This window comes from Littorina saxatilis, linkage group LG5, assembly GCF_037325665.1.
Source record: "Littorina saxatilis isolate snail1 linkage group LG5, US_GU_Lsax_2.0, whole genome shotgun sequence".
In the NCBI taxonomy this organism is placed as follows: Eukaryota; Metazoa; Mollusca; class Gastropoda; order Littorinimorpha; family Littorinidae; genus Littorina; species Littorina saxatilis.
The window spans coordinates 7,618,728-7,646,642 of record NC_090249.1 but is presented as its reverse complement, the minus strand read 5'-3'; the positions used below and the strand labels follow the sequence as shown (position 1 = coordinate 7,646,642).

Below are 27,915 nucleotides of genomic sequence, written 5' to 3'. Positions count from 1 at the left end.
ATAATTTGTAGGGGAAGCAACTCTCACATGAAGTTACCGCATCAAGATGGCGGCTTCCATGACCCGTGCTGTGACTTTCACAACTTGTCACTGCCGCAAATATTTTGCAGCAAATATTTGCAAGTCAACACCAGCTTCCTGGACATTGCAAAGGTTATCGTCTACTAGCACAAGCAACCAGGAAAGTGATGCAGAGTCTCTGGTTGCCAACTACGAGGAAATGGAAGAAGAAGAGAGGATAGAAAAACTGCGGAACATCTCAGGATTAACAGTGAGACAGAATAGAAAACTACATGGGCAGCCACTGGAGATAGCGAATGACGATCACAAAACCGTGAGGTACTGTTGAAGGGTAATCTTGAACTTTAGCGTGTTAAATTCATAGCTCAGAACCCAGTGACATTCTTTACTTATTTTTGATACAAGTCCATGTAAGCAAGCCCAAGTCAAGAACATTTGTCGTGAAATTAATTGACGGATTGAGCTCCAAACTTACGCATAATTAATTAATTTGGTTGTTCAATCGACGAAAATGCACCAAAAATGGCGTACGTTGTCAACCATGGGACATCATTTACACCTTGTCCGCTCATACGGATAATTCCTTCTTTGACCCATGTATCTGTCTGTTATCTGTCTGTTACGCTGCACTTGTAAAACAAGTCATCCAGATGTCTGGCATTGTTGCAGTGGAGTGGGGGGTGCGCAGCTAGTTCTTTATCGTCGTCTGGCTACTGCCAGCGCCGACTTGAAGCTCTCGGTCGATGCCGAGGTTACAGTTTCTTCATCTAATTGGTTCCAGGCCACTACAGTCTTTGGAAAAAACGAATGTCTGTATTGCTCAGTGTTACAGCGTGGCACAGTGAAGCATTAATGTAAACGAAATGTATTCGTACAGTTCATCGAAGTTCATTCCGTAACTTCAAAATGACTTGTTATGATTACAAGTGCAGGTTCTATAAATTTGGAGACTTAAATGCCTCTGAATTATGAGAGCTCTATGAATTTAACACGCTATCATGATATCTTGTTGCAATCGGTTCTCTGATACTACAGTAAAACCTGCATCTAGCGGACCCTTATTTCGGCGGACACCTTAGCATAACGGACAATTCAAGTGAGGACGGATGTATTTTACTCTCAAAAACACCTTAAAAGAGCGAACACCTCAAAGGCGCGGACGCGGACACCCTTTTTTGGTCCCGATTGGGTTCGTTACTTGTCAACAACGGACAAACCCTTGAAGCAGACAGCTTTTAGCAGACGCTGGTCCGCCATCTTGGTTCAGCAAATACAATCTCGCTGGCGATGTGAACGCGCGAGAAGCTTATTTTGTAAGCCAATGAGAGCACTTGAAAGAAGTTGATTTTTGTATGGTGCACGCTCATTGGTCGATGCCGTGAACTCACACACATTTCGGGTTTCTACTTTCTGTACTGTGATGCATCTTCGTCTCATCCTTCGTCTTCGTCTCATCATGCCAAAACGAAAAATTGTGACTTTAGAAGAGAGAGTCGAAAAGTTGCTGATGAGGCCACAAAAAAAAAATTGTCTGTTTCTGGTCACCCGACCGACCCTAAATTTCGGCGCCGACCCTAAACGGTTTTTTTCCAAACTCAAAAAATTTTTTTTTTTTTTTTGGTGGTAAAGGACAGGGTGAGAAAATGAACAACAAAAACGTGTGAAAACGAAAGTCCGCTGACGATTTGTAAATGTGTTGAGTGTCTTGTCTCTATGTATAGTGAATCCAGTCTCTTTGCGCGATTTTTAGTTAGTTTTATTGGTCTACATTTGGGGTAAAAAAAAAAAAAATTAAAAAAATCCCTACCTACCGACCCTATTTTTTTTAGCCATGTTACCAGAAACAGATCCCGCAGTGGGGCACTGCGGTTATGAAATTAAAGGCCCCTCCTGTTTTTGGAACCGCAGGAGCTTTCTAGTTTGCTGTTAGGTAGATTTTTGGTTCCTCTTTCCTGTCATGCTCTCTTTTTCTTCATGAATTCTTTTCTTTTTTCTGCCTTCTTGCTCATTCACCTGTATTATTCCAAAAATCTCTTCTCTTGCCGCTTGTCTCGCGATTCATGTATAGTTTAATCTGTTAGTGTTCTGATGTAAGTCCAGCAGTAGATAGGTTAAGCCTATTTTAACATACTGGAAACTGGTAATCTTCCAGTAGGTATTAATTTAGTTTTACTAAAGCCTGCTGGGACACAAGTAATGGGTTAGTGCATTTGTAAACAGGAATCGCTTGACAAGTGGCCCCCTTCATCCCCCCCCTTCCTCGTCCTGATATGGCTCTGCGTAGTCGGCTGGACGTTAAGCAACAAATAAACAAATAAACAAACAAGCAATTAAACTACTCACTAATGCTCCCCCCCCCCCCCCCCCCCCCCCCCCCCCCCCCTAGCTGCAATTGTAGAACACTAGGCAACTGTCACTGGCTAATACACACACGCATACAGACACCGTCACACGCGCGCGCGCAGACACACACCCACACGCACGCATGCACGCACGCACGCACACACACACACACACACACACACACACACACACACTCACGCTTCCGTACCAACATACGTAGCCAAAAGGTTTATTTGATTTGGGCCAAGTAACGAGGGCAGTTTACTTCAGAGAAAAATACCAGAACTGAAAATCGCTGAACTTGCTTGCTGGCCGCTGCGCTGCTACTAATGACTTCGGTCCTCGCTCTCTCTCGGACTCCCTTATCTGTTACCATTGTTTCATTCCAGACTGCTCTCATTCACTCATCACCTCCCCCCTGCCCTCCAACCCTCTTCCATTCCCCGCATTCGTTCCCACGGGACTCTGCTATCACTTCCTCCTGCATTACCTATACTGACACCTCCTCCCCCCCCCTCCTTTTGCTGCATATCTGTCTCGTTTAAATAGAGTTTATGGTCGCTGACCGCTCCCTCTAAACTCACACTTAAACTACTCACTAATGCTCCCCCCCCCCCCCCCCCTAGCTGCAATTGTAGAACACTAGGCAACTGTCACTGGCTAATACACACACGCATACAGACACCGTCACACGCGCGCGCGCAGACACACACACACACGCACGCATGCACGCACGCACACACAAACACACACACACACACACACACACTCACGCTTCCGTACCAACATACGTAGCCAAAAGGTTTATTTGATTTGGGCCAAGTAACGAGGGCAGTTTACTTCAGAGAAAAATACCATCTGACAATGACCATGAAAGATAACATTGTACAGAGATAAATCCCAAATAGGAAGTAATTAACACTCGTTATTCCGCCCAATTCAAGAAGTGGTAATATTTAGTTAGGATTGTTATGTTGTAATAGTTGAAGGTGTTTTGCGGACTATATGCAATCTATACGAGTCAATCACCTTGGGCGGCAGCTGATCTAAGTAACCTAAGTAAGCAGTGCTTTTCCAGTCCCCCATCACCTTGACGATTTCACCCGGCACGCCACAACTCAACGCCCCCGCGGCGCCGCCCCGCCAGAAACTGTGACTAGAGAAAATCCCCTCCAGCAACAGCAGCAGTTACACGCAGTTTCTTATTGAAATCAGATCCTTTGATCGGAAAAAACCTGCGCCTTGGGGCCCATCGGTCCCAAAACATGAAACATATCAGTCACTGCGGACACTGGGCATAAAGGATGTGAAGGAATTGCAGGAAGCTTTAGTTTCCACGGAGCGTTCTTTACGCTGAATTGTCTTACTCCATTGAAAAGTTATTGACACACTGTCCGTCTCCAAAATCACCACGCGATCTCGTGTAAGCTGCTTATCGGGATCAAGATTCCCGTTGTCCTGGAACAAGTTCGATTTTTTGGAGAACTCCACAAAGAAAAAACACCAAACACGCCGCCCAAAAACACAATGTCTTGTTTACAATGTTTACATAAACATTATTCACATCCTTCATCTGGAAAGAAGGAACACAAGGGCTTGGTCAGACATATGATCACACAGGTTCACTTTGGGGGGTCTCCCCCGGTGCCAGAAAGTCAACAGCCGCACTAACTCTTCGCGCCGCCTAGGCTCGTGAAGACGTGAAATAGTGTCAGCCATAATGTTTACACAACCGGCCACATGCACCGCCGCAATGCTACAGTTTACTTTAGCACATTCCCATGCCATTTTCCGAAGTAAGCTGTTGACATACTTATTAGTAGATCTGCCTTTATTGATAATTGATTTTGTCACAGTGCTATCAGTATGCACAATCACTTCTTGTCCGCACCACATCGGTGCCCATCGTGTCACAGCTTGTAACACAGCACATACTTCTTTAAAGTTTATGTGTAAATTGTTCGCTGCCGGCATGTCTTTTTTAAAATAGGTGTACTGCCAGTCGCCCTGCCAAAAGGCACCTGCTGCAATATTACATGCGTCCACATGGACATGCTGTTTTGCATTGTGGAAATAATACACTGTTCCATTAAATACATGCATAAAAGAAAGCCACCATTGCACATCTTTCTGGAATTCGCTAGAAAGCTTTGCTTTGTGCCGGTGCTGCTGAAGGGGTTTTATTGTGTCCAGTATCCGCCGCAGAAAGAATTTTCCTCCTCTGACAGCTTGACAGGCCCAATTAAGAGAACCCGCGATGCTTTGAAGCTGAGTTTTTGTCGCGCGCTTCTTTCCTCGAAATTGCAGTAGTCGCCGCCGCAGTTGCTGCAGTTTGTCACTTCCAAGTGACAGAGTGTTGTTCCGCGTGTCGATGTCGACTCCAAGAAATGTGATACGTTGGGTGGGCCCCACCACCTTCTTCCAGCTAATGTTGAAGCCTAGTTCCCTCAATAATCTAATCAAAGAAAATAACATGTCGTTGCACTCCTCTTTTGTTGCTGCTACTAAAAGAAAATCATCTATGTATGCTAACACACCAGGCATGCCTCTCCTGGCCATGCACCTGCGAATTGACTGTGAAAGTCTATGAAAATGTGACGGTCCTACATTGCTACCAAATGGAAGCCGACTGTCAAACAAATAAGTCGGTATCTTTTCACCTTTGAAATGCCACTTGAGTCCCGTTACACAATAATCATCCGGACTGATGCACACTGAGCGATATGCGGACTGCAAGTCGACTTTAGCACACCAATAATCTGTCTTCGCTAAGGCGCACGCATCAGAGACTGTTTGAAACTTCACTGACTCAGGGATGGAGTAATCGTTCATTGCCCTACCTGTTGGTTTGCTGGCATCATGTATTAGCCTAACGCTACCATCTTCTTTGGGGATCGCGGCTAGTGCGCTTACGACCGTTGGCTTCTTACTTGCCACTATATAATTTCCTTTTGCTATTTGATCTAACAGTTCTTGTTCTACCACGTCGCGATGATCGTACGCTGATTTATGATTGCTTTGTTCTGCTGCTAACACACATGTTTTATGTTTTTCTGTTACCCGAAAACCGTGCTGTATACCGTCTAACAAAAATTCTCTGTCACAATCGCCCTCTAGCACTGAGTGCCACATTTGAGATTTTGCACTAATAGATGCATGATTTCCCAAAAACGCACAGTCATGAGGATCTAATTGAGGGAACGGGCTGGAATAGGTGGGGCCTACCGTTGTGTTGTCAGTTCGCTGCGCTGTATCCTAGGCACTGGTGTTTGCTGTCCCCTGGTGGTCTTTGCCGGGGTGCTCCTTTCCACACGTGTCACACACGTGTTCGAACCTGCAGCGGGACCCGTAGAGGCATGTGCCTTTGTTTGTGTACTGCAGGCACACCTCCTTCCCACTGGGTCCCACAGGTCGTCGAATACCGCCGCTTCCCGTCGTGGCCTTGCCGCTTTTGTTGCCAGGAACTTGTTGGGCACGCTCACGGAGAATCACTGTGGACAGGTGGGGGTTGGGGGTTCCCCAAGCAAACCCGCTGGTAGACTGGCGCTTCCTGTACTCGTCATCGTAAAGGAGCACCGACTGCCAGGAGAATCTTGCGCCGAGCTCGCCCACCATCTCTGTATAACAGAGGTAAGCTTCGTGGTCGAAGTCCACGGTGTTCATGAGTTTTGCCATTATTTTAGCATTTGCCACGATCCAGTGGCAGGGGGATACTTTCTCCAACTTTGGTTTGTTGGCCAGCTTGAGCGTGACACCTCCCCCGAGTGTCACCTCTTCCTCCACCGCCATAGAAGCCGGTACGAAGTCAACAATTCGTAAATAAGTCTCACCTGGTGAAGCAGACTGTATGGCCATGTTGCCAAGAAGACCCTGGAGCGGTGCCACTTGGTCGGCAGCACGCAACGGCCCTCCCCCGTACTTCTGTTGCAGGTCTGCCACTGCCGCTTTTAATTCCACTATGTGGCCTCGTTTTAACTTAAGGCTTTCCAGGTCCTTTTCTCCTGCATATTTCAAGGCACTGAGGCTTGTGAACTCCTCTTTTTCCAGAACCTCAATTACAGGTTGGGGCAGATTTTTTGCCCAAGAAGTAAAATTGAACTCCATAGTTTTGCAGAACTGAAAATCGCTGAACTTGCTTGCTGGCCGCTGCGCTGCTACTAATGACTTCGGTCCTCGCTCTCTCTCGCTCTCTCTCGGACTCCCTTATCTGTTACCATTGTTTCATTCCAGACTGCTCTCCTTCACTCATCACCTCCCCCCTGCCCTCCAACCCTCTTCCATTCTCCGCATTCGTTCCCACGGGACTCTGCTATCACTTCCTCCTGCATTACCTCTACTGACACCTCCTCCCCCCCCCCCCTCCTTTTGCTGCATATCTGTCTCGTTTAAATAGAGTTTATGGTCGCTGACCGCTCCCTCTAAACTCACACAAAAAACCAGAAACAGACAAAAAAAATTTTTTGGCCTGAGCTGAATTGCGGTAAAACTCAAATTTCCAACATAAAAGCTGATCGAACACAAATTCTCAGTCAGTGGGACTCCGGTGCCAGATCGACGGCAAAATGTGTTAAGAGAAGAAAAACAACCTATGAAGAGTTGAACGAAGAACTCTTCGAGTGGTTTTCAACAGCTCGATGAAAGAATCTTCCAGTGAATGGCCCATTGCTTCAGATAAGAAACCGAATGCACCTCTCTCTCTCGCTCGTTCTCTCTCTCGCTCGTTCTCTCTCTCTCTCGCTCGTTCGTTCTCTCTCTCTCTCGTTCTCTCTCTCTCGCTCGTTCTCTCTCTCTCTCTCCGTTTCTTTGAACCAAAAAAAACAAACAAACAAAACTTGAGGGCTTCAAAACTTTGAGTTTTAATAATCACTGTGGCAAAAAAGAATCAGTGACTGTTTGTTTTTTTTCCAAAAAAATGTTGGCGCATTCATATTCATAAGAAAGGACACCTTGCTACAAAGGACAGTGGCAAGGCTCCCCAAGAGCGTCCTTTGCTCGCAGGTTTTACTGTATGGATACTAGTGATAGTGTAGCGTGTGACTTGACAAGTCAACATATTTTTTTTTCTTTCTCTGAGAGGTACATCGGATGGCCGGGGGGGGGTGGGGGGTGGGGGGGGGTGTGGAACCCTATTTTTTTGAGCCATGTTACCAGAAACAGACAATTTTTTTTGTGGCCTTATTCAAGCAACAGCTTCAAAGTATTGAAGCAATGATCAACATTTCGTCGGCACGTATGTAGTTAAAGTGTGTATCCAAAGAAAACGGGTGGTGAGGGGTTTTGGGAAACAGCTGACTGGTTTGTGTCATGTGTGGTATGTAGACCAGGTCAGGGGTCAAGGTTAGGTCAGATCGCGTGAAGGATTGTGGTATAGATACAGTTATCACCGAGCTGCAGTTCGCCGATTCGGAGAAGACAATTTCACATTGTTCGGTTTCGTAGCTCCAGAAAAATAGATAAAGAAGATACCAAAGGAGATTTCCTACAGGTTAATCTGCACAGCGTGTTTCCAGTGTCTGCGCGAGGAAGCGCTGTCGAAAGCGCAGTGTCGATCTGGCCATCTGGCAGTCGTGTCCCTGTAAGTAGGCTACAGACAGACAGATAAGATCTAGTGTCTCGCACTCTTGCACCGTGTCACCTATGCTTACTGTGTGTGTGTGTATGTGTGATGGAGTGATTGAGTTTGTGCAGAGAACAGTATCTCTGGTTTGTGTTACTGTTTGTTGATTTCTTACGTGAGCCTTGAAGGCTTCGCCTCTTGTTGAATGTTGTTTTCACACACACACACACACACACACACACACACACACACACACACACACACACACACACACACACACACACACACTTTTGATCCCATTCCATGTACTGCGAAGACTTTATTCAGGGTTTTAACTAGTTCTTAAACATCCAATTTCAAAGCACAAGTCTGAGCTGAGAATATGCATAAATGTGTGAAATAATGGTGATTTGTGATCAAAACACTTCACAGGGAAGCTTGTTTATATGTCTTATGTATGTGTCTTCCATCGCCCTGGCAACATCAGAACTCCACACCAGCCTGCAAAAGTATGAACATAAAGGGTGACACAAATAAACAAATGCAGCCCACAAAAATGCTTAATACTTCTTGATCTGTTGACCTAGTTAGTTAATATTAGGTGATTATGCATGACAAAGGTCAACACAGTGGCGAGTTCACAGGTCAAATGGAGGGGTGATTTGGAACACTTTTGAGTTTTGATCTAGCTGTAATCTTTTTAAAGCACATTTTCAACACAAAAAAAGGATTAAAACATTATGTCTCCAATGAGTTAACAAGATCGTAAGATTTTGTTGATCTTGTCCGAGTGGATTTTGTGTATTCAAGTGTTATGTGATAGTTACCTTGTTGCTTCATGTGTCATTAACGGTGTCACTGGTTGTCTGAGGGATGCATTGACTAAGATCTCATTATGGCCAAGAATCTGTCAAGGAGTCTAACAAGTGTTACAATTTTTAGACTTTTTTAAACCTCCTTAAATTTACATAAATAAACATCTCGGTATTCCTGTCCTTCAATAATGCAGCATTTTATTTTCCGGTCAAGTGTTCGGTTTATCAAATATTTGCAGATAAAGCACAAATGACTGTATGTTACATTTGTACACCATAACATAATTTCAAGGTGCTGTCATTTCCTTAGGTTCAGCTTTAGGCAACTGTTTCACTATCCAGTGGCTTGATGGCTGAATGTAGAGTTGATCTGTACTAAAGCAACACTTGAAAAAAGTTTCTCCTGTCTCAATATAAGCAAAATCATTTATCCGTTAGTTACTTTACACCAAAGCCCAGAATGAAAGATACAATTCAACATTTACCTATTTACACTGTTTTTAAAACAATGAAATTCTCTATGGAAGTGCAGAAAAGGTTCCAGTAAATTTGCATGTCATTTGTTTTGCAAACCTTAACCTCAATCATCAGGTTATTATGTAATTTGAAAAAAGCACGGTCAGCGGTGTAGAAATGATTATTAAATCACCCTCTTTAAATATTAATTTTACACTATTTTGGTCCGCAGTTTTTTGAGTTACAAACAAGAAATCGTAACAAATCCTTTTCACGATAGAATAGTCAGGTTGGTACTCCACTACAGTACCAAATGTTAATTTTACCCATGATCTGTACGTTACTTTACACCAAACAGCAAGTACAAGGTACTGAATTTACATTTAATGGGCTATGCTCACATCAGTTAAACAGTATTTCTAACTTGTTTGTTCTAAGCTACCTGTCTCAAGTCAAAATAAAGGGTTAAATTAATGGTTGTGCCTTTTTGGTTGTGTGTACATCTTTACACAAAAGGATGGTGTAAAGTAAAGAAGGCTCCGAAGATCTGCAGGTCCATTTGAAGGGTAATTTCTCTTTTATTTAGCTCATAAACCCTCAACAGACTTTCATGTGCTGTTTTTAGCATTATTATGTGCTGCATATGGTCTCAGTAAAAAAACAAGGTGATGTATGTTACATTTACACCAAAATGTCCCAACAGTGGTCCTTCTGAGGTAAATTTTGTCATTCAGTGTGCTTGTTTTCATGTTGAAACAAAGGTTTGGTCTTGCTGGTTGTTCTTAAGCACTGATAAGTTATCTTCTGTCTCTAAAACAAATTCATTGTCATTTTCAAGTATTCTCAGTATGTACGTTACATTTACACCCTTGTCAGAAGACCTCACTTAAATCTCTCTACAAGCCAACAGGTGCAAGCACTAGGAATCCTGTGACCATAGTTTAATTACCAGGTGTCTGAGGTATAAGAAAACACACACTTTTGAGTATTATGCCATTATTTAAAGACTGTGACAAAACTTGTTTGGGGAAGTAGATACAATTTCATTTACACCAAACGCATATTTTTAACTTAGAAGTACAATTAAATTACAACAAACACAACTTTTTCGCTCAATTTAAAAAAAATTACAATCATCCTACCTAATGACCTTCCTCTGCAATGATTTTTAAGTAAGTTTGACCAGAAACATTTTTTTAAGATAGTTTCCCTTTTTTCATGATTATTTACACCAAATGTAACATATAGACCAGCTAAAAAAGAACGCTCAAAATCCAAAACCTATGTTCAGATCAAACATTCATTAATCTAACATATGTTTCTCCATCCATTTCTGGACCTATTAAAAATTATATTGAGATGATACCCTTATCAGTAACTTGGTTATTCAATGCCCACTGTACCATGCGTTTCGCGTAACGCCTTGTGTGCCCAAAAAGGTGCTTTTTTTCTTGAACAAAGTCAGTTTTCTCAGCATCCAGACGACTGACAGACATAAATTTGGTATGGATTCTGCATGAGGAATACTTCATAACAGTATTGTTTATATTGTAGTCATTTAAAAACAGAATAAAATACAAAGTAATAAAAGTATCCAGAACAGGATTTTTGCATTTGGACACCTTGACAGATTCCTGACCATATGCTAGATGTCGAAAAACTACTCAAATTACCTGCCCTTGAAAGGGTGGTAACCAAGCTAAAAAAGAGACGCCATAGGAAATTAAGTAGCGGGGAAGGATGGGAGGGTATAAACTATGAGAATTGGGTAAGTATATATATTAATCAAATGAAAATTTATTATTGAAATTTTCGTTTAAATTACATAGTTTATACCCTCCAAAACTAACATAACAATCTTAAATTCTTTAATGCTTAAATCGGGTTAATTAGTGTACGGCTCCATATAAAACCTCAAACAGTTGAGTCTATCCCCGAATTCGGATTCTTTTTGAAAAGAGCCCAAAAGACAGACCATTTCACCTACAACATTGCAACTTTTGATATTGGTCATACCTAAGCTGAAATCAATTTACATCAAATATAAAGTGCGAAATGCCGTTAACGGTCTTGCAGGCAACTCAGTTATAGCTATCCTGCCTATGCAACTGACTCACGAAGTCTCGCACACAGATAAACAAATGAGGGAGGGGGCACCAACCTGTGTCGTCTTCAACCAATAAACACACACACACACACACGCGCACTAAAGATGAATATTGCATGCATAATGCAGAAGAATTAGGCAACTTAATCTGATTATCGCATCCAACGCTACATACCTTGTTCATATTCTGTTCTGCACTGTGGGCTGGTGTATGTCTTTAATTTTCCCATTGTACGTAGATATGCTTGCGGTAAAGAAAACACACCTGCAAGATAACAAAATCAGATAGCACGAGGAAATTATACAGCTCGCAAAACACAAGAACACATAAACTTTGTTTTATGCTAATCTGTTTGAAAATTCACATACGATTACGACTGTCACGCCCTGAGACTGCTGTGGGAAGGAGACTGTAATGTTGTTGCATCACTCCCAACTGGTCACGGAAAAAGTTTCGTCCGCTCCGTATCCATTTTGTTATGATCACATGACAAAGTTGATTATCACGTGACACTTTTGCCATATTTAGATTTGTTTGCACAGTAAATACATCCGCGAAAGATAGCTCGCTTGAAACTGTCTTACATAACAATTCCTTTGTAATTTAACAAATTACTCAACACCATGAAAAATCTTTATCGACGATCGCGAATCTGCTTCTATCAATAACACATTACAAAAAGCTCTAAATATATGTAAACAAAACAAACAAAAAAATTGATTTCCTTTCCAGAGAAGAAAAACAAAGGCATCCTGTCACAGTGTCAGGTATAAATGAGACCCGAAGGAAAGTAACTCATCTTACCTAAGTTCAGGATGATGTTATCTTATGAAGTTATTGACTTAAATATATATAACTGTTTGCTTATTTCCTACTCCTAGGCTGACCTAGTTTGTTCACTTTTGAATTTCTTAGACTTTGCTCACATTGTTTTGTTTGTAATTACAGGTACCACAGAAAACTGTACGGCAAGTTGGGTTCTGCATCTGGTGTTGACCCACGATTGTCCTGGACAGGGCGAAAGAAGGCACTAGAACTAGCTCAGCTCTACAGAGAGTGGGAACCATCATTGGAGGAGAGGATGTCAAAACTGAAGATGCAAAAAGAGGAGGAGGGGAAAAAGATTGAAGAGAGGTTTGTAAATGTAAGACTAAGAAGAGCATAAAAATTAAAAACAAGATTAAAATGTGTGTGTTTTGCAATGAATGAGTGCAGACTAACATGGGGAATCAGAACTAGAAATACATTGCAAATTATTCCTTTCCTTACAGTTAAAGGATAATTAGTGACCTCACTCAAGCTGGAAAAAAACATTTCTTGATGATTTTGATATTCAGCTTTTGTGTCATTCCCCAAAGAAGTTGTTTTCCTCGGAACATTAAAAAAAACTCTTTTTTTTTGGCGATTATATACTGAAAAATAACTCAAAAGAGAAAGCTAAAAGCGTTTGAACTTCCATCAATAATTCACCACCGGTCTCTGTGTCACAATTTTTATAATGCTACATTCCAGAGAGAAGAGGATTGGCCAGAACATGTCCAAGATGGACCAGTGGATTGAGGAGTACAAGAAACGGCTTACGCAGAAAGAGGCTGAGGCACAGAAGAAGGAAGACAAGAAACGCAAGATTCTGGAAGAAGCGAGAGAATACTTTGGATACTACGTAGATCCTAGAGATGCCAAGTTCCAGGTCAGTGAATTAGGCTGATTTTTTTCTCCATTTTTCCCCCTGTCATTTTGGTTCTCATCCCTTTACCAATTATTCACTAAGACTAGGGACAACAGTGGAACCCCCCTGTTGAAGACACACCTTCCTTTCTGTCTGTCTGCTTTTAATCCTCCTGCTGTCTGTCATTCTTGTTGCCAATCCTGACATTTTGCAGAAGTCTTGCGGCTGCACCTGTATCCAGAATCATCACAGGAGGAACACAAAATCTAAACAAAAGGTGCAAGCTCTGTTGAAATACCTTTGCTCCTTTATTGTATAAAAGATTCCATGGCTTTGTAAACTTGAATGAAATACCAGACCTGTTTACCAGTACGATTTGGGCGTATTTTGTACGCCAAATTATTATCGGTACGCAAATACGCGACACACGCACAAAATACGCCAAAGAAAAAGTCTAGAATACGTTTTCCGGTGTTGGTGTGCTGATTACGGGATGGTACAACTGGCTTCTGTCGAAGGGAGATAACCATGACAGCGAGTCTTCAGCTGTGGAAACCTTGTTCAGTTGTTGGCACGTGCGATCGTCTGGACAATCGTGGCAAAATGAAGCGGAAAAATGTGCCAGTTTCGGATGACTGTACCGAATCTAAACAGCAGAAGCAGCAGATTTTCTTGGAGGAATATAAGACAGAGCCAGGAATTGTGGAGTCTACTATGGGAAAAAGTCATGCACACTGCTAGTATTGTAAATCAGATTTCTCCGTTGCCCATGCTGGGAAATATGACATCGAACGACACTGCACCCCCCGCGGGTTAGATGGAAGAATTTACCCGATGCTCCCCAGCATGTCGTAAGAGGCGACTAACGGATTCTGTTTCTCCTTTTACCCTTGTTAAGGCTGGAGTATACACCTGAGGCCATATTTCAAAGTGGTTAGGCAGTTTTAAAGGTTTGTTTTTACGTTAGTTCAGTGTTTTGTTTATCAGGAAAAAACAAAATGAATAGAGCTTGTCGCGCAAAATTTTGAGATAATGACTGAAGTTTGAGCATAGGTATGAGATTTTTTCACGCAAACCCTACCCCCCGCGGGTTAGGGGGAGTCCCATATTGGTTGGGACGAGAAAGAATTTACCCGATGCTAACCAGCATGTCGTAAGAGGCGACTAACAGGTTCTGTTTCTCCTTTTACCCTTGTTAAGTGTTTCTTGTATAGAATATAGTCAATGTTTGTAAAGATTTTAGTCAAGCAGTATGTAAGAAATGTTACGTCCTTTGTACTGGAAACTTGCATTCTCCCAGTAAGGTCATATATTGTACTACGTTGCAAGCCCCTGGAGCAATTTTTTGATTAGTGCTTTTGTGAACAAGAAACAATTAACAAGTGGCTCTATCCCATCTCCCCCCTTTCCCCTATCCCATCTCCCCCCTTCCCCTGTCGCGATATAACCTTGAATGGTTGAAAACGACGTTAAACACCAAATAAAGAAAGAAAGAAAGAAACGCAAACCCTACTGAAGAATTTGTGATATTGCATTGTGAATATGTTAACAAAAAAACAATCGGATGATCACAAACTGAAGAAGAGAAATAGGGAAGCAAAATAGAACATCAAACATAGTGATTTTACAGGTGAATTTGGAAAAAAAACCCTTATGTATCCATTTTTGAAGCCCAACTTGAAGCATGGAACACAGTCAAACATAAATTAAAAGTGTTAAAGTGGTTACGGTGTTCAGAAATAGTGTTAAATAACAAGTTGAGTTATCCCTTTTCACAAATTTTAAAAGAAATACACCTCTTGTCGCGCAAAATTTGAACTGTGATGCTTTTACTACCCCCACCCCCTACCCATTTTTCAGAAAAGAGTGCATATTATCTTCCAAATAGACAAGCAAGGTAGTCAGATGATCAAAACTTAAGAACAGAAATAGGGAAGCAAAATAGAACATGCAACATAGTGATTTAACTGGTGAATTCAGAAAAAACACACTTTTTTACTCATTTTATTAGCTGAATTTAAAGCTTGGAAGACAGAAAAAAAAATTAAAAGTGCAAAACTGGTTACAGGGTTCAGAAATAGTGTTAGATACCAAGTTGACTTATCCCTCTTCATCACAGTTAAAAGAAACGCACCTCTTGTCACGCAAAATCTTGAACTGTGATGCTTTTACTACCCCTACCCATTCTTCAGAAAAGAGTGCATATTATCTTCCAAATAAAAAGGCAATGTAATCAGATGATCAAAAACTTCATAGCAAAAATAGGGAAGCAAACATAGGGAAGCAAAAAAGAACACCCAACAGAGTGATTTAACTGGTGAATTCAGAAAAAAACCCACTTTTTTACTCATTTTATAAGCTGAATTTAAAGCTTGGAAGACAGAAAAAAATAAATTAAAAGTGCTAAAGTGGTTACAGTGTTCAGAAATAGTGTTAGATACCAAGTTGAGTTATCCCTCTTCATCACAGTCAAAAGAAACACACCTCTTGTCGCATTTTTTGATTAGTGCTTTTGTGAACAAGAAACAATTAACAAGTGGCTCTATCCCATCTCCCCCATTTCCCTGTCGCGATATAACCTTCGTGGTTGAAAACGACGTTAAACACCAAATAAAGAAAGAAAGAACCTCTTGTCGCGCAAAATCTTGAACTGTGATGCTTTTACTTCCCCCACCCCCTACCCATTTTTCAGAAAAGAGTGCATATTTTTATTCATTTTTATTTTATTTTTATTTACGAGGATTTATATCGCGCACGTATCTCACCACACAAGGCAACTCAAGGCGCATGTTACCTATTAATGCCGTGTGAGATGGATTTTTTTACACAATATATCACGCATTCACATCGGCCAGTAGATCGACTGCCTTTAGGCGCTGCATCCACCTTTCACGGCCTATTATTCCAGGTCACACGGGTATTTTGGTGGACATTTTTATCTACGCCTATTATCTTCCAAATAGCATGGGTGGGAGTTCCTCCGTCTCAGACGGATTTCCGTCTCAGAGAAATTTTGACAATTTTTTTTTTTTTTTTTTTTTTTTTTGCGCCCTCATTGATAGTCATCTCATACTGTGTTATGCCAAATGGACTGATAGTGCACTTTTTGTTGTTTCTAATGCTTGCCAGGTCCCTAAAATTTTTAGTTTTTGTTACTTTTTGTATCTCCAACAAGGTTCTTATTTATCAGAATTAAACTCAGGAGAGGCCAGAGAAACCCTTTTAAATTCATAAAATTCGTTTTCGGCCGGGGGCCTTCGCCCCCCTGGACCCCCCACCAGGGCGCTGCCCCTGGACCCCGCCGGGGCCTTGGCGGCCCCTGGACCCCGGCCTTAAAAAAAGTTCAGTCTTGGAACAATTTTGGGCTCCCACCCATGAAATAGAAAAGCAAGGTAGTCAGATGATCAAAAACTTCAGAACAGAAATAGGGAAGCAAAGTAGAACATCCAACATAGTAATTTAACTGTTGAATTCAGAAAAAACCCACTGTTTTACTCATTTTATTAGCTGAATTTAAAGCTTGGAAGACAGAAAAAAAAATTTAAAAGTGCTAATGTGGTTACAGTGTTCAGAAATAGTGTTAGATACCAAGTTGAGTTATCCCTCTTCATCACAGTTAAAAGAAACACACCTCTTGTCACGCAAAATCTTGAACTTTGATGCTTTTACTACCCCCACCCCCTACCCATTTTTCAAAAAAGAGCTACTTGCATATTATCTTCCAAATAGGAAAGCAAGGTAATCAGATGATCAAAAACTTAAGAAGATAAATAGGGAAGCAAAATAGAATATCCAACATAGTGATTTAACTGTTGAATTCAGAAAAAACACTTTTTTTTCTCATTTTTGAAGCTGAATTAGAAGTTTGGAAGACAGAAAAAATAAATTAAAAATGCTAAAGTGGTTACAGTGTTCAGAAATAGTGTTAGATAGTAGATACCAAGTTGAGTTTTCGCTCTTTATCACAGTTTAAAGAAACACACCTCTTGTCGCGCACAATCTTGAACTGTGATCCTTTTACTACCCCCGCCCCCTACCCATTTGAACACGCATATTCTCTTCCAATTAGAAAAATAAGTAATTCTAAGCAACTGGTTAAAAGCAAACAGACTAGGATTTAGCGCACCCATTTTAAGAAAAAGTTAACATGATAATTGATATATCAGACTTTTTTATGCAATTACTACTGAAGATTCCAGACCAGGTAAAACAATCATTTTATATCCTTTGTCACATTTTTGACTCACATGCGAAGCAAAAGTGAGTCTATGTACTCACCCGAGTCGTCCGTCCGTCCGGCCGGCCGGCCGTCCGGAAAACTTTAACGTTGGATATTTCTTGGACACTATTCAGTCTATCAGTACCAAATTTGGCAAGATGGTGTATGATGACAAGGCCCCAAAAAACATACATAGCATCTTGACCTTGCTTCAAGGTCAAGGTCGCAGGGGCCATAAATGTTGTCTAAAAAACAGCTATTTTTCACATTTTTCCCATTTTCTCTGAAGTTTTTGAGATTCAATACCTCACCTATATATGATATATAGGGCAAAGTAAGCCCCATCTTTTGATACCAGTTTGGTTTACCTTGCTTCAAGGTCAAGGTCACAGGAGCTCTTCAAAGTTGGATTGTATACATATTTTGAAGTGACCTTGACCCTGAACTATAGAAGATAACTGTTTCAAACTTAAAAATTATGTGGGGCACATGTTATGCTTTCATCATGAGACACATTTGGTCACATATGATCAAGATCAAGGTCACTTTGACCCTTATGAAATGTGACCAAAATAAGGTAGTGAACCACTAAAAGTGATCATATCTGATCATGGTAGAAAGAGCCAATAAGCACCATTGTACTTGTACTTCCTATGTCTTGAATTAACAGCTTTGTGTTGCATGACCTTGGATGACCTTGACCTTGGGTCAAGGTCACATGTATTTTGGTAGGAAAAATGTGTAAAGCAGTTCTTAGTGTATGATGTCATTGCTAGGTTTAGTTATTTGACCTTGACCCTGAAGGTCAAGGTCATGTCAAGGTCAAGCATGTGAGTCGTATGGGCTTTGCCCTTCTTGTTTAAATTTTTTTTATCAATCTATCTATAGCGAGTCTTGTCTCTTTGTGTCATTTAGTTATTTTCAAGAATTCTATCCTGGCAAAAAACAAAAAAAAATTCCTACCTACCTACCCTATTTTGTTTACCCATGTTATTAGAAACAGACAATTTATTTTTATTGGCCTAAATATCTTGAAACATTTGTTTTAATAGAGAAATAACAAGTACAGCCCTTAATAGCTGTGTCACTCGAATTTCTTTGTCAGGCTGAAACTTAGCTGTTGCGTTGAAGTCTGCTGTGTGTGTCTGGGTCCAAAGCAACTTTCACATTCTCATCTACACATGCACTCACGTTACTCACACAAGTATACAATTCTACCCACAGAGGCGTTCGGGGATGGGGGTCTCGCACTCGGGCGAATCACACCACAAAATACAAAGTATAATGTACACAGATTTTTCTATTGAACCAAAAAGCAAATTAAATCATGAATAAATCAATCAAGCAAAACTTCCACACAATGACACACTCCCTCTCAGTTCACACTGCGCTCTGGGCGTGCACACTTGGCAGCACGTATACCGTTCCGACGTCGTTTGTCTTCCTGCAAGTCCAGCACAGGCACACGATTGTCCAAGAATCACAATAATCCTCGTGAATGTCACAGCAGGCATAGTAAGGTTACGTAGAAAAGTCCAAAAGGGTGCGTTAATGGTGGTAATCCGGCACACACACACACACACACACACTGACACACACACACTGACACACACACACTGACACACACACACACACACACACACTCCGGTTTGGTAAGTTACCTGATAAATGTGGTTCTCAACTCACAAGACCAATTTGTCATCTTCCAGTGTGAAATTCAGATCTGCCCCAAGTACGTGCAATAAAATGTAGAAGCGATAATCTGAAAAATATCTTCGCGTGAACGCTGCCACGTTGTCATCACCCCCACAGAAATCAGCACAAATTAGGTATACCAAACATGAGCTGAAAATGTACTGAATTTGTACCCCCTGCCCAAAAATGTACTTCAAATGTACTTCAAATGTGCTGCAAAGAAAATTCAGTACATTTTAGGTACACTGAAAATGTACTGCAGTTTTGAACCAAGTTAGGTGGTATACTGAAAACATACCTCTATTGTACTGAAAACATACCTCGTTTAGACTTAACCACTTTTTGATGTACTGAAAATGTGCTTTTGTTGGACTTTGAAAATATTTTGTATGCTGAAAAAGTACTTCAATATGACTTAGAAAACATTTTGTGTACTGAAAATGTGCTTCTTTTGGACTTAGAAAATATTATGTATACTGAAAACATACCAAAATAACTTAGCCATTTTTTGCCTGTACTGCAAATGTACTGCTTCGACTTTGTTACTTTTCATACTGCGAGTGCCAGTTGGACTTAGAAACATTTTGTGTACTGAAAATGTACGACAAACACTACGCCATTCAATCTTTCATCGAGCCATTTTCTCTAGCTGTCATCGATAGTGTAAATCAAATGCATATATATATATATATATATATATTTGACCATATGTTTCAGTTAACTTGAAGCAAGACATTACAATTTGCATCTACATTCTTAATGATATAGACGTTTGCCTTCTTCTTCCCCAAACATCCAGGTACCATTCAAACTGGAATAAATACACCAACCAAAACACACATGTATACAATATTCTGCATTATTTATTTTAACAAGACGGCACAGTAAATTAACTTATTCAAAATGTTCAATTTTTTTTATATTTTTTTTTATACCTAAAACACAGTTTAAACTTCAAAATAAGCAGAACATAAATATGTTGCTGCATCCACTGGACAAAAGAATGTGATTAAAAAAAACTTTAAAAAAACAACAACACCTTAGTGATTTGAAAACATTTCTGGTCCAAAACCTACTTTTCACTCTTGTCTGCATGGTGGCTAGTTCTAAAAATATCGCCCAATCAAATGAAAGGAGACAAAAGTACACCGCCATTTTTGAAGCTGCCAGTGCCATGACTGAAACAGTGCTGTCTAGAGTGGATATTTTCCCAGGAATGCATCATGAACGAAGCTTTTGAACTGGATATCTAAGTGTGGGATCAAAGTCTACAATATTGTTGCAATGTTGAGATGCACAACTACTTCCATGCGAAAAGCCAGCCGGTCCTTTGACAACGTGGAGTTCTAACCATGGCTGACAGTGACACCTCTGGCTCAGAAACGAAACATGAAACATCCACTTTGCCTCCACCCGAATCGCAATGAGTGACTCACTCTCTTCACAAACCCTCTTCACTCTCGTTGGTAAGTAATTGTGTTGATTGTTTTGATACAGTGGTATTTTAACTTTTAGTGTAGCTATTGTGCTGACCCAGTGAGTCGAGTGACATAATGGGACTGGTAGTGGTAGTATGGCACGAAGACAAAGAAATACACATTCATTACTCTTTTCAAACTTTCACTTACTGAAGTTACTGTTACCAGTGCCACTAGAAATAGAACAGAACTTAGCTTTGAGTTTGAATTTGAGCACTTTAGTAATGAGTCATTGGCCATGCAGGACATTCTTTATACTTTATAGAGCCTCACTTGCACCCACGAAGAGTGCTTGCATTCGTCATTTGTAATATTGCCAACCAATTATTTCCTTCCATACATTTAGTATTTGAAAATTAGCAAGTTTAACTAATTGTTTCTCTTCAAAGTTAAACTAAAATAATCAAATGTTGAATTGTATATTAAGTTATTTACTATTAGTATTACTTTATTAGACAAAAGTAATAATAACTACTATTACTGAGTACTATGCTGGTTTTTTTTCAAGTATCCCCTGGATACATGTGCGCAGTGAAGAGTAGCAAATAAGCAAATCTATATTTGTTTTATTTATATTAGCTATGCAGTTGGCGTCGCTAGAGTCAGCGTCGCCAGTCACCACGACAAATGTTCCTCAATTTGCAGCGAGTGTTGCCAGTTAGTTTATTGCTTCATTCTTTGCTTGAAGCCTGATCATTTCTGTGCATGTGACATTTAGAGCAGATCCTAATAGCAGCTAGTGTCTTTTTTTCAAAAGCCTTGAAAGTTGAATGTTCTCACGTGTTGCTATGGGATTTTTTTGTTTTAGCCTTCATATGACCTCGATGGTGCACCAACACCGCGTGCAACAGTAGCGGCTAAGGCGCCGAGATCAGGTAACTAATTATTCCCTATCAAAAAACAAGAAAGGTAAGTTTGTTGGAACGTTTGTTATTGACAAAACAATACATTCACAAATATATATTAAATTACAACAAACTACCGTTCTTGGATTTTGATTCTGAATTTTGGAACGTTGGCAGTCTTTTTGTTTATGGATTTATTTAATTATTCCCCAACAAAATTATGATGTGTCTGCTCACTTTTTAAGTGCCGACAGTTTTGGTTAATGCTTTAGTAACATTTTTGAGTCACTTGAGAAAATGTGACTATGTAATCGGTCAGTGTTAGTCTGTCCGGCCGGCCGTAGACACCACCTTAACGTTGGACTTTTCTCGGAAACTATCAAAGCGATCGGGCTCATATTTTGTTTAGTCATGACCTCCAATGACCTCTACACTTTAACGATGGTTTCGTTGACCTTTGACCTTTTTCAAGGTCACAGGTCAGCGTCAAAGGAAAAATTAGACATTTTATATCTTTGACAAAGTTCATCGGATGTGATTGAAACTTTGTAGGATTATTCTTTACATCAAAGTATTTACATCTGTAGCCTTTTACGAACGTTATCAGAAAAACAAGGGAGATAACTAGCCTTTTCTGTTCGGCAACACACAACTTAACGTTGGGCTTTTCTCGGAAACTATAAAAGTGACCGGGCTCAAATTTTATGTGAACGTGACTCATTGTGTTGTGAATAGCAATTTCTTCCTGTCCATCTGATGCCTCATATAATATTCAGAACTGAGAAAGTGACTCGATCGAGCGTTTGCTCTTCTTGTTTATTTATACATGTGCATAATTGGTATTCTTTTTTTCAGTTCTAACCACAGCACCTGGCCTGCACTGAAGCCTGCAAGGCGAATGCAGCTGCACTGAGGGAGCAGGTCAAGGACCTGCAGGCCAAGGTCACTACTGACTAGCCTGGAGGCAAGACAGCGCGAGCTGGAGGGGGAGCTGATGGCCAGCTATGCTACACAAGGTATGTTAGGTATGATAGCTGCATACCTGCCAACTGCTACAATGTTTGGCGTAGCATGCTCCGATTTTGCAGTCATTGCTACGCCAAGCCAAAAGCTGCTATGCTCAACAACAAAATGACAAGCATCCAAAATGTTCACTTATCCCTCGACAATCAATAATGAACATAGCGTAACTAGCCAAGTACTGATGCCTGGGTACCACTCCGTTATGACTCGGATGTTGTCCACGTGACTTGCTTAGCCATTTGTGAATTTTGTTGCAAGCATTCGCATACTGCGACTTCTGTCTTGTGTGTGGTGCACGTTAAATGTCAAAGCAGCACCGCCCTGATATGGCCCTTCGTGATCGGCTGGGCGTTAAACAAACAAACAAAAAATTCAGATCTATCACTGTAAAAGAAGGTTCTAAAAATTAATCACTATCACTTCTGGTACTTACAATCTTATAAAAAAAATCTTGATCTCTTTTAAAAAGTTAAATGTCTTGTCCAGGGGAACATCCCGGATCTGAAGCAGACAGAGATGCATTCATATTAATTAATTGCACAAGTGGTATTCTGCTGGTAAAGTTAAAGAAAAGACTTCAAGTACAGAGGTTTGGATGGATATTAATATTTTTCTTGCAGGCTTTAATTTGAATTATAATTTTGTCTGAACCTGCTGAATATATCATTTCAGCTTACACCGTGGCAAGCAATGAGGGCAGCTCGTCGGCGAGGATTAGGACGGTGCTGCGGAGCAAGCTGTCAGCAGCCATTTGTAAAGCTAAGAATTCGAAGTAACTTTTACGTCCTGATATAATATATTATTGTGCCATGTGCCAGGACCTATGGTTGTTTGGATGTATGGACAGACTTTATTTTCTTTTAGATCTGTTTTCTTTTTTTCTCTGTGGTATATTTTTATCTAGTCACGTTCTGTTGTATGTACATCAAATTGTTTCTCTCCTAAAATTGGTTTGTGATTTCTAGTCATGCGTTTATCTAGTCACGTTCTGTTGTATGTACATCAAATTGTTTCTCTCCTATTATTGGTATGAGAGTTCTAGTCATATTTTGTCTGTGGTGTCTTTATGTGATCTCCACCCATGTTCTATGGTATGGAAACTTTGATGAGGGTTATTTTTTTGTGTACTGACATATATTTTTTTCCTTTCTATCTCCCCCCCCCCTTCCCCCACCCCCTTCCCCCTCCCTCTCCCCACCCCCTCTCCCTCCCCCCCACCCCCTTTTTTCTGTGGCTATTTTTATAAACCTCTGGGGAAGTATATTATTGGTATACTTTTAGTACATTTTTGGTATACCTCTGCAGCAGTACATAATCAGTATACTAATGGTACATTCTTTTTTCTGTGGCAATTTTTCTTAAACCTCTGGGGAAGTATATTATTGGTATACTTTTAGTACATTTTTGGTATACCTCTGCAGCAGTACATAATCAGTATACTAATGGTACATTCTTTTTTCTGTGGCAATTTTTCTTAAACCTCTGGGGAAGTATATTATTGGTATACTTTTAGTACATTTTTGGTATACCTCTGCAGCAGTACATAATCAGTATACTTATAGTACATTCTTTTTTCTGTGGCAATTTTTCTTAAACCTCTAGAGAAGTATATTATTAGTATACTTTTAGTATACTTCTGCAGCAGTACATAATCAGTATACTTATGGTATATTCTTTAACTTCTATGGCAGTATATTATTAGTATGCTTTCAGTATCTGTGAGGTATGTCTCCAAAGCAGCAATTAATCAGTACAGTTGCAGTATATTTGTGGTACATTTGCAGTATGGTTGTGGTATGCTTGCATGCAGGTGTAAAAGTTAATACATATTTTTCTGTAAAGTTGAACACTATTTGTTTTAAATTTGCATTGTGTGTGTGCATATATAGATATAGATATACACATGGATTCATGTGAATGCATTGTTATTTTTCGGATATTAAAAGCTGAAGATTGCCACTGCAAATTGTTTTGACTTTTCTCAGTTTTTCTTATTTACAAATGCTAGCATTTGCCCTAAAACTTTCATGGTGTGCATGTTAACAGCACATATTCAGTATATTTTCAGTACATGTTCATACTTTGAAAAGGGAAGTACGTTTTCAGTACTTGGAGGTATATTTTTGGTATCTTTTCAGCATAGTTTCAGCACGGTTCCAATTTGGTACATTTTCAGTACGTACCTTAAATGTGCTGCAAACGTACCAAAATTGTACCTCCTGCAGTACAAAATAAGTATACTGCATTTGGGTAAGGGCAGTCCGATCTCTTTTATCCAGAGCAGGGATGAACACACTTTTTCATCAGCAGTTTGTTATGTTTATCCGCAGACTGCTTTCCATTACTTGTCGTCTGTTTTAGATTGACTCATAGGGTTCTTCAGCCAGGCAAGAAGTGCTTGTTTACTGACACGTTCTCACGCACGACATGTCGTACATATGCAAGTTCTAACGATTGTTTTTTATTGCACTGATAGAGAATGTCGATAGTTGTAAACTTCTGCCATTTCCTAATGTTTATTCATTATTTTGCATACGGATATGGCTAATAAGTGGATAATCTGTTACGACACGAAACGCGTTCTAAATCCGAGAAGGGAGGCTACTCCAGCGTACTTTCAGGTGTATCCCACAGCCTTAAGTGTTTCTAGTATAGAATATAGTCAATGTTTGTAAAGATTTTAGTCAAGCAGTATGTAAGAAATGTTAAGTCCTTTGTACTGGAAACTTGCATTCTCCCAGTAAGGTCATATATTGTACTACTAGAATGAATACCCGCTTCGCCGGGTAGCCGGCTTCGCCGGGAAGAAGTACTTAGAGCCGTACGCCGGCTTCGCCGGGTCCGAACAATGGACCCGCCAAGCTTAGGTCCCTCCCAGATTCGTGGAATGGGAACAGCACGAAAATGATTCAGTGGCCATAATGCCATTCCTGACCATATCGAGTCCCATCCTTGTCGACGAATGTATAACCGTGTTAATCACCTTTGGAGGCGAACTCCACTCAAACAGGACTGAGCAAGTTAGAGCTTCTCAAAGGAAGGCCAGTACATAAAATTACACAAAAGCTGCCAGACCACATCACAAACAGAACTGAACAATGCACAGGTGTTGCTCACATAGAGACACACACACACACACACACACACACACACACAAAAACACAGAGAAGCCGTATCTATAGAGAGATAGATGACAGTGTATTTTTCGCGTGGCTATAAATTGATTCGACCTTTGCACTTTGACAGTGAGGATAATTTACGGGTCCAATTTACGTTCTGGACACTGCGTTGACCTTCTAAAAATAGTAACAGTAACAGAACGCCGGGAATATCCGAAGACGCTCCACTCACACTATATAGTGCACCATACGAAGGAAGGGAGGTAAACGCTGAAAACCTGGAGAAGATGAGAAGATAAGGAAGAGTTACTTATAATGGTGAAATGAACACAAAAACCAAAATCATTTCAGCGCTGCGCGCTGAGAGCACGTGTTGAAATATCTCATCGATGATATTGTGTCCGGGGTGTAGCTGAATACGGTGTCCAAATTTGAAAAAGATCCACCGAGAACTTTGGCTTTGGTGTGTCGGTATGGGGGCCCGGGTAGCTGAGGTGGAACCAAAATAGCTGAGGTTGAACCAAAATCGGTTCAGCGCTGCGCGCTGAGAGCACGTGTTGAAATATCGACCAGGTTGTGTCGTGTCCCGGGTCTACCTGAATATGCCCACCAAATTTGAAGCAGATCCATCGAGAACTTTGGCCGTGCATGGCGAATACACAAATACACAGATACACAGACACACACACAGATACACAGACACACACACAGACACAAGTCGTATATATATATAGATGTTGCAAGCCCCTGGAGCAAATTTTTTATTAGTGCTTTTGTGAACAAGAAACAATTAACAAGTGGCTCTATCCCATCTCCCCCCCTTTCCCCGTCGCGATATAACCTTCGTGGTTGAAAACGACGTTAAACACCAAATAAAGAAAGAAAGAACGACACTGCAGTTCCAAAACTCACCTGGACAAGGTTGCTGCAAAGAAATCCGCTGAAAGCTGCCAAGGAATTATGAAGTTCATTCCCGCAAAGCAAATCCTGCCAGAAGAAAAGGCTGTAGTCCGTGCTGAAGCAATGTTTTCTGAGATGATTGTTAAAATGAACTTGCCACTGTCAACCGCAGATGTTATTTCACGAACTTCATCTTTTCATTATCAATCTGTTTGGAAGACACTGGTTATAATGCTATAAACTGACAGGTAAATAAAATTGTTTTATCCCTGTTGTATTGGAAGGAGTTAAATTCTGAAGGTGTTCACAAGACATGCTATTCTTACAAAAACACGTTTGCACCCACGCGTACATTTTCCCTAGTCCATATGGCTTTGCTTGCAAAGTACACCAACTTTTTGAAAAATACACTCAACTTTTTGGGAAAGTACTCTTGCCTCGGGTATAGGGTAAACAGGTCTGAAATACTGTCTAAACCAGATACCTATGCAAGCATGTTTTTGAACAGCTACTGTTTGTACACATTTTGCAGGAGATGCTTGAGGAGAAGGAGAGACAGGACAAACTTGTGGCCAAGAAACAGAAGAAGGAGAAAAGGATGGAAAAGCTGGCCGCTCGTCTGCAACACATGGCTAGGGATTCGGCCGGTGACAAGAAAGAGTCTGCTGGTGAAAACAAACAGTCGCTTAGTGAAAAGAAAGAGCCTTCGGCTGAAAAGGAACAGCTGGCTGCTGGAAAAAGTGACTCATGATCTGACTTTCATGTACTTTGCCTTGCTTGAATTGCACTATCCCTCTTCAAACAGAGATTTCCATGGAGTGTACTAATTTCATTATGGAGTACATACAGGGGCTGAGGGAGCCATGTTTGCCATCTTACTCTTGTTGGTCTAGCAGTCCAATTTGATAGATTATGTTCAGAATAGATTTGCAGTGTTGTTAGGAAGAGAATTATTTTAGTTACTCTTTCATATGGCAAAATGGTCTATAAATTGGTGTAAACTCTGCAAGTTCTATTGGGTTTGTTGAAAGTAAATCATCTGTAGAGCAGCCAATACTGCTGCAGATTTAGAATGGCATCAAGAAGTGAACTTCTGAAGGCAAGACTTTCACTTGGATAATATCTGAAGTGAACTCAAAAGGTGTGCATTGAATGAAGGTCATGGGAAATGTCATGATTAGTGGGAAGGATTTGAAGGCGATGGTGATTGTGTGAGCGAGTAATAGAAATCTCTTACAGGTTACATGAAGATTAAATGTGAACGCTGACATTTGCATTCAGAGTTTCACTTTGTTTTAAATAATCTGAATGTGTTGCATGAATTGCGTATTTATTATAACTTGAATGGTGCAATCAGGTATTGAGGTAAGCTGCGTGTGCCTCACTTTGTGTGATCAACCTGTAAACCAGGGGTGGTATGCTTGTGAAAACTGCTCACCCATAGGCACAAAGGCAATTTTAGCAGGGATTGTGAGTTCTGTCAGCCAGTTTTCTCTTCCAAGATTAAAGACACCCTCCACCTCCCATAAACCATCTGTTTTTGATCGCTGAGCTCCCTGTACCTTTACATACACTGATACAGTACAAACATACTTCCATTTGAACTCTCACCGAACGGGAACATATCCTGGCTGCTTTCCGTTGTCGGTTGAGAGTGAGACATTCTC

At 40.6% G+C, this 27,915-nt stretch overlaps 1 protein-coding gene and 2 long non-coding RNA genes across 3 annotated transcripts; 2 read left to right on the top strand and 1 right to left on the bottom strand.

Moving 5' to 3' along the window:
* Positions 1–31: 31 nt before the first annotated feature.
* On the top strand, positions 32–27,516 carry LOC138966192 (large ribosomal subunit protein mL64-like). The gene is made up of 4 exons (XM_070338321.1): positions 32–339; positions 12,249–12,434; positions 12,813–12,990; positions 26,781–27,516. Exons 1-4 carry the CDS (start codon positions 47–49, stop codon positions 26,997–26,999), a joined length of 876 nt encoding a protein of 291 aa, XP_070194422.1. The 5' UTR covers positions 32–46; the 3' UTR covers positions 27,000–27,516.
* LOC138966195 (uncharacterized) lies at positions 8,157–12,190 on the bottom strand. Its single transcript, XR_011455635.1, has 3 exons — positions 11,669–12,190; positions 11,475–11,564; positions 8,157–8,422 (listed from the first exon to the last, which is right to left on the bottom strand). It is a non-coding gene; the product is annotated as an uncharacterized lncRNA (long non-coding RNA).
* LOC138966191 (uncharacterized) lies at positions 20,092–23,386 on the top strand. Its single transcript, XR_011455634.1, has 4 exons — positions 20,092–20,349; positions 21,170–21,236; positions 22,062–22,222; positions 22,902–23,386. It is a non-coding gene; the product is annotated as an uncharacterized lncRNA (long non-coding RNA).
* Positions 27,517–27,915: the final 399 nt, after the last annotated feature.

Coding starts and splice junctions, on each gene's coding strand:
- LOC138966192 (XM_070338321.1), top strand. CDS start 47: ATGGCGGCTTCCATGACCCGTGCTGTGACTTTCACAACTTGTCACTGC. Junction 340..12,248: donor GACGATCACAAAACCGTGAG/GTACTGTTGAAG, acceptor TTGTAATTACAG/GTACCACAGAAAACTGTACG. Junction 12,991..26,780: donor CTAGAGATGCCAAGTTCCAG/GTCAGTGAATTA, acceptor CACATTTTGCAG/GAGATGCTTGAGGAGAAGGA.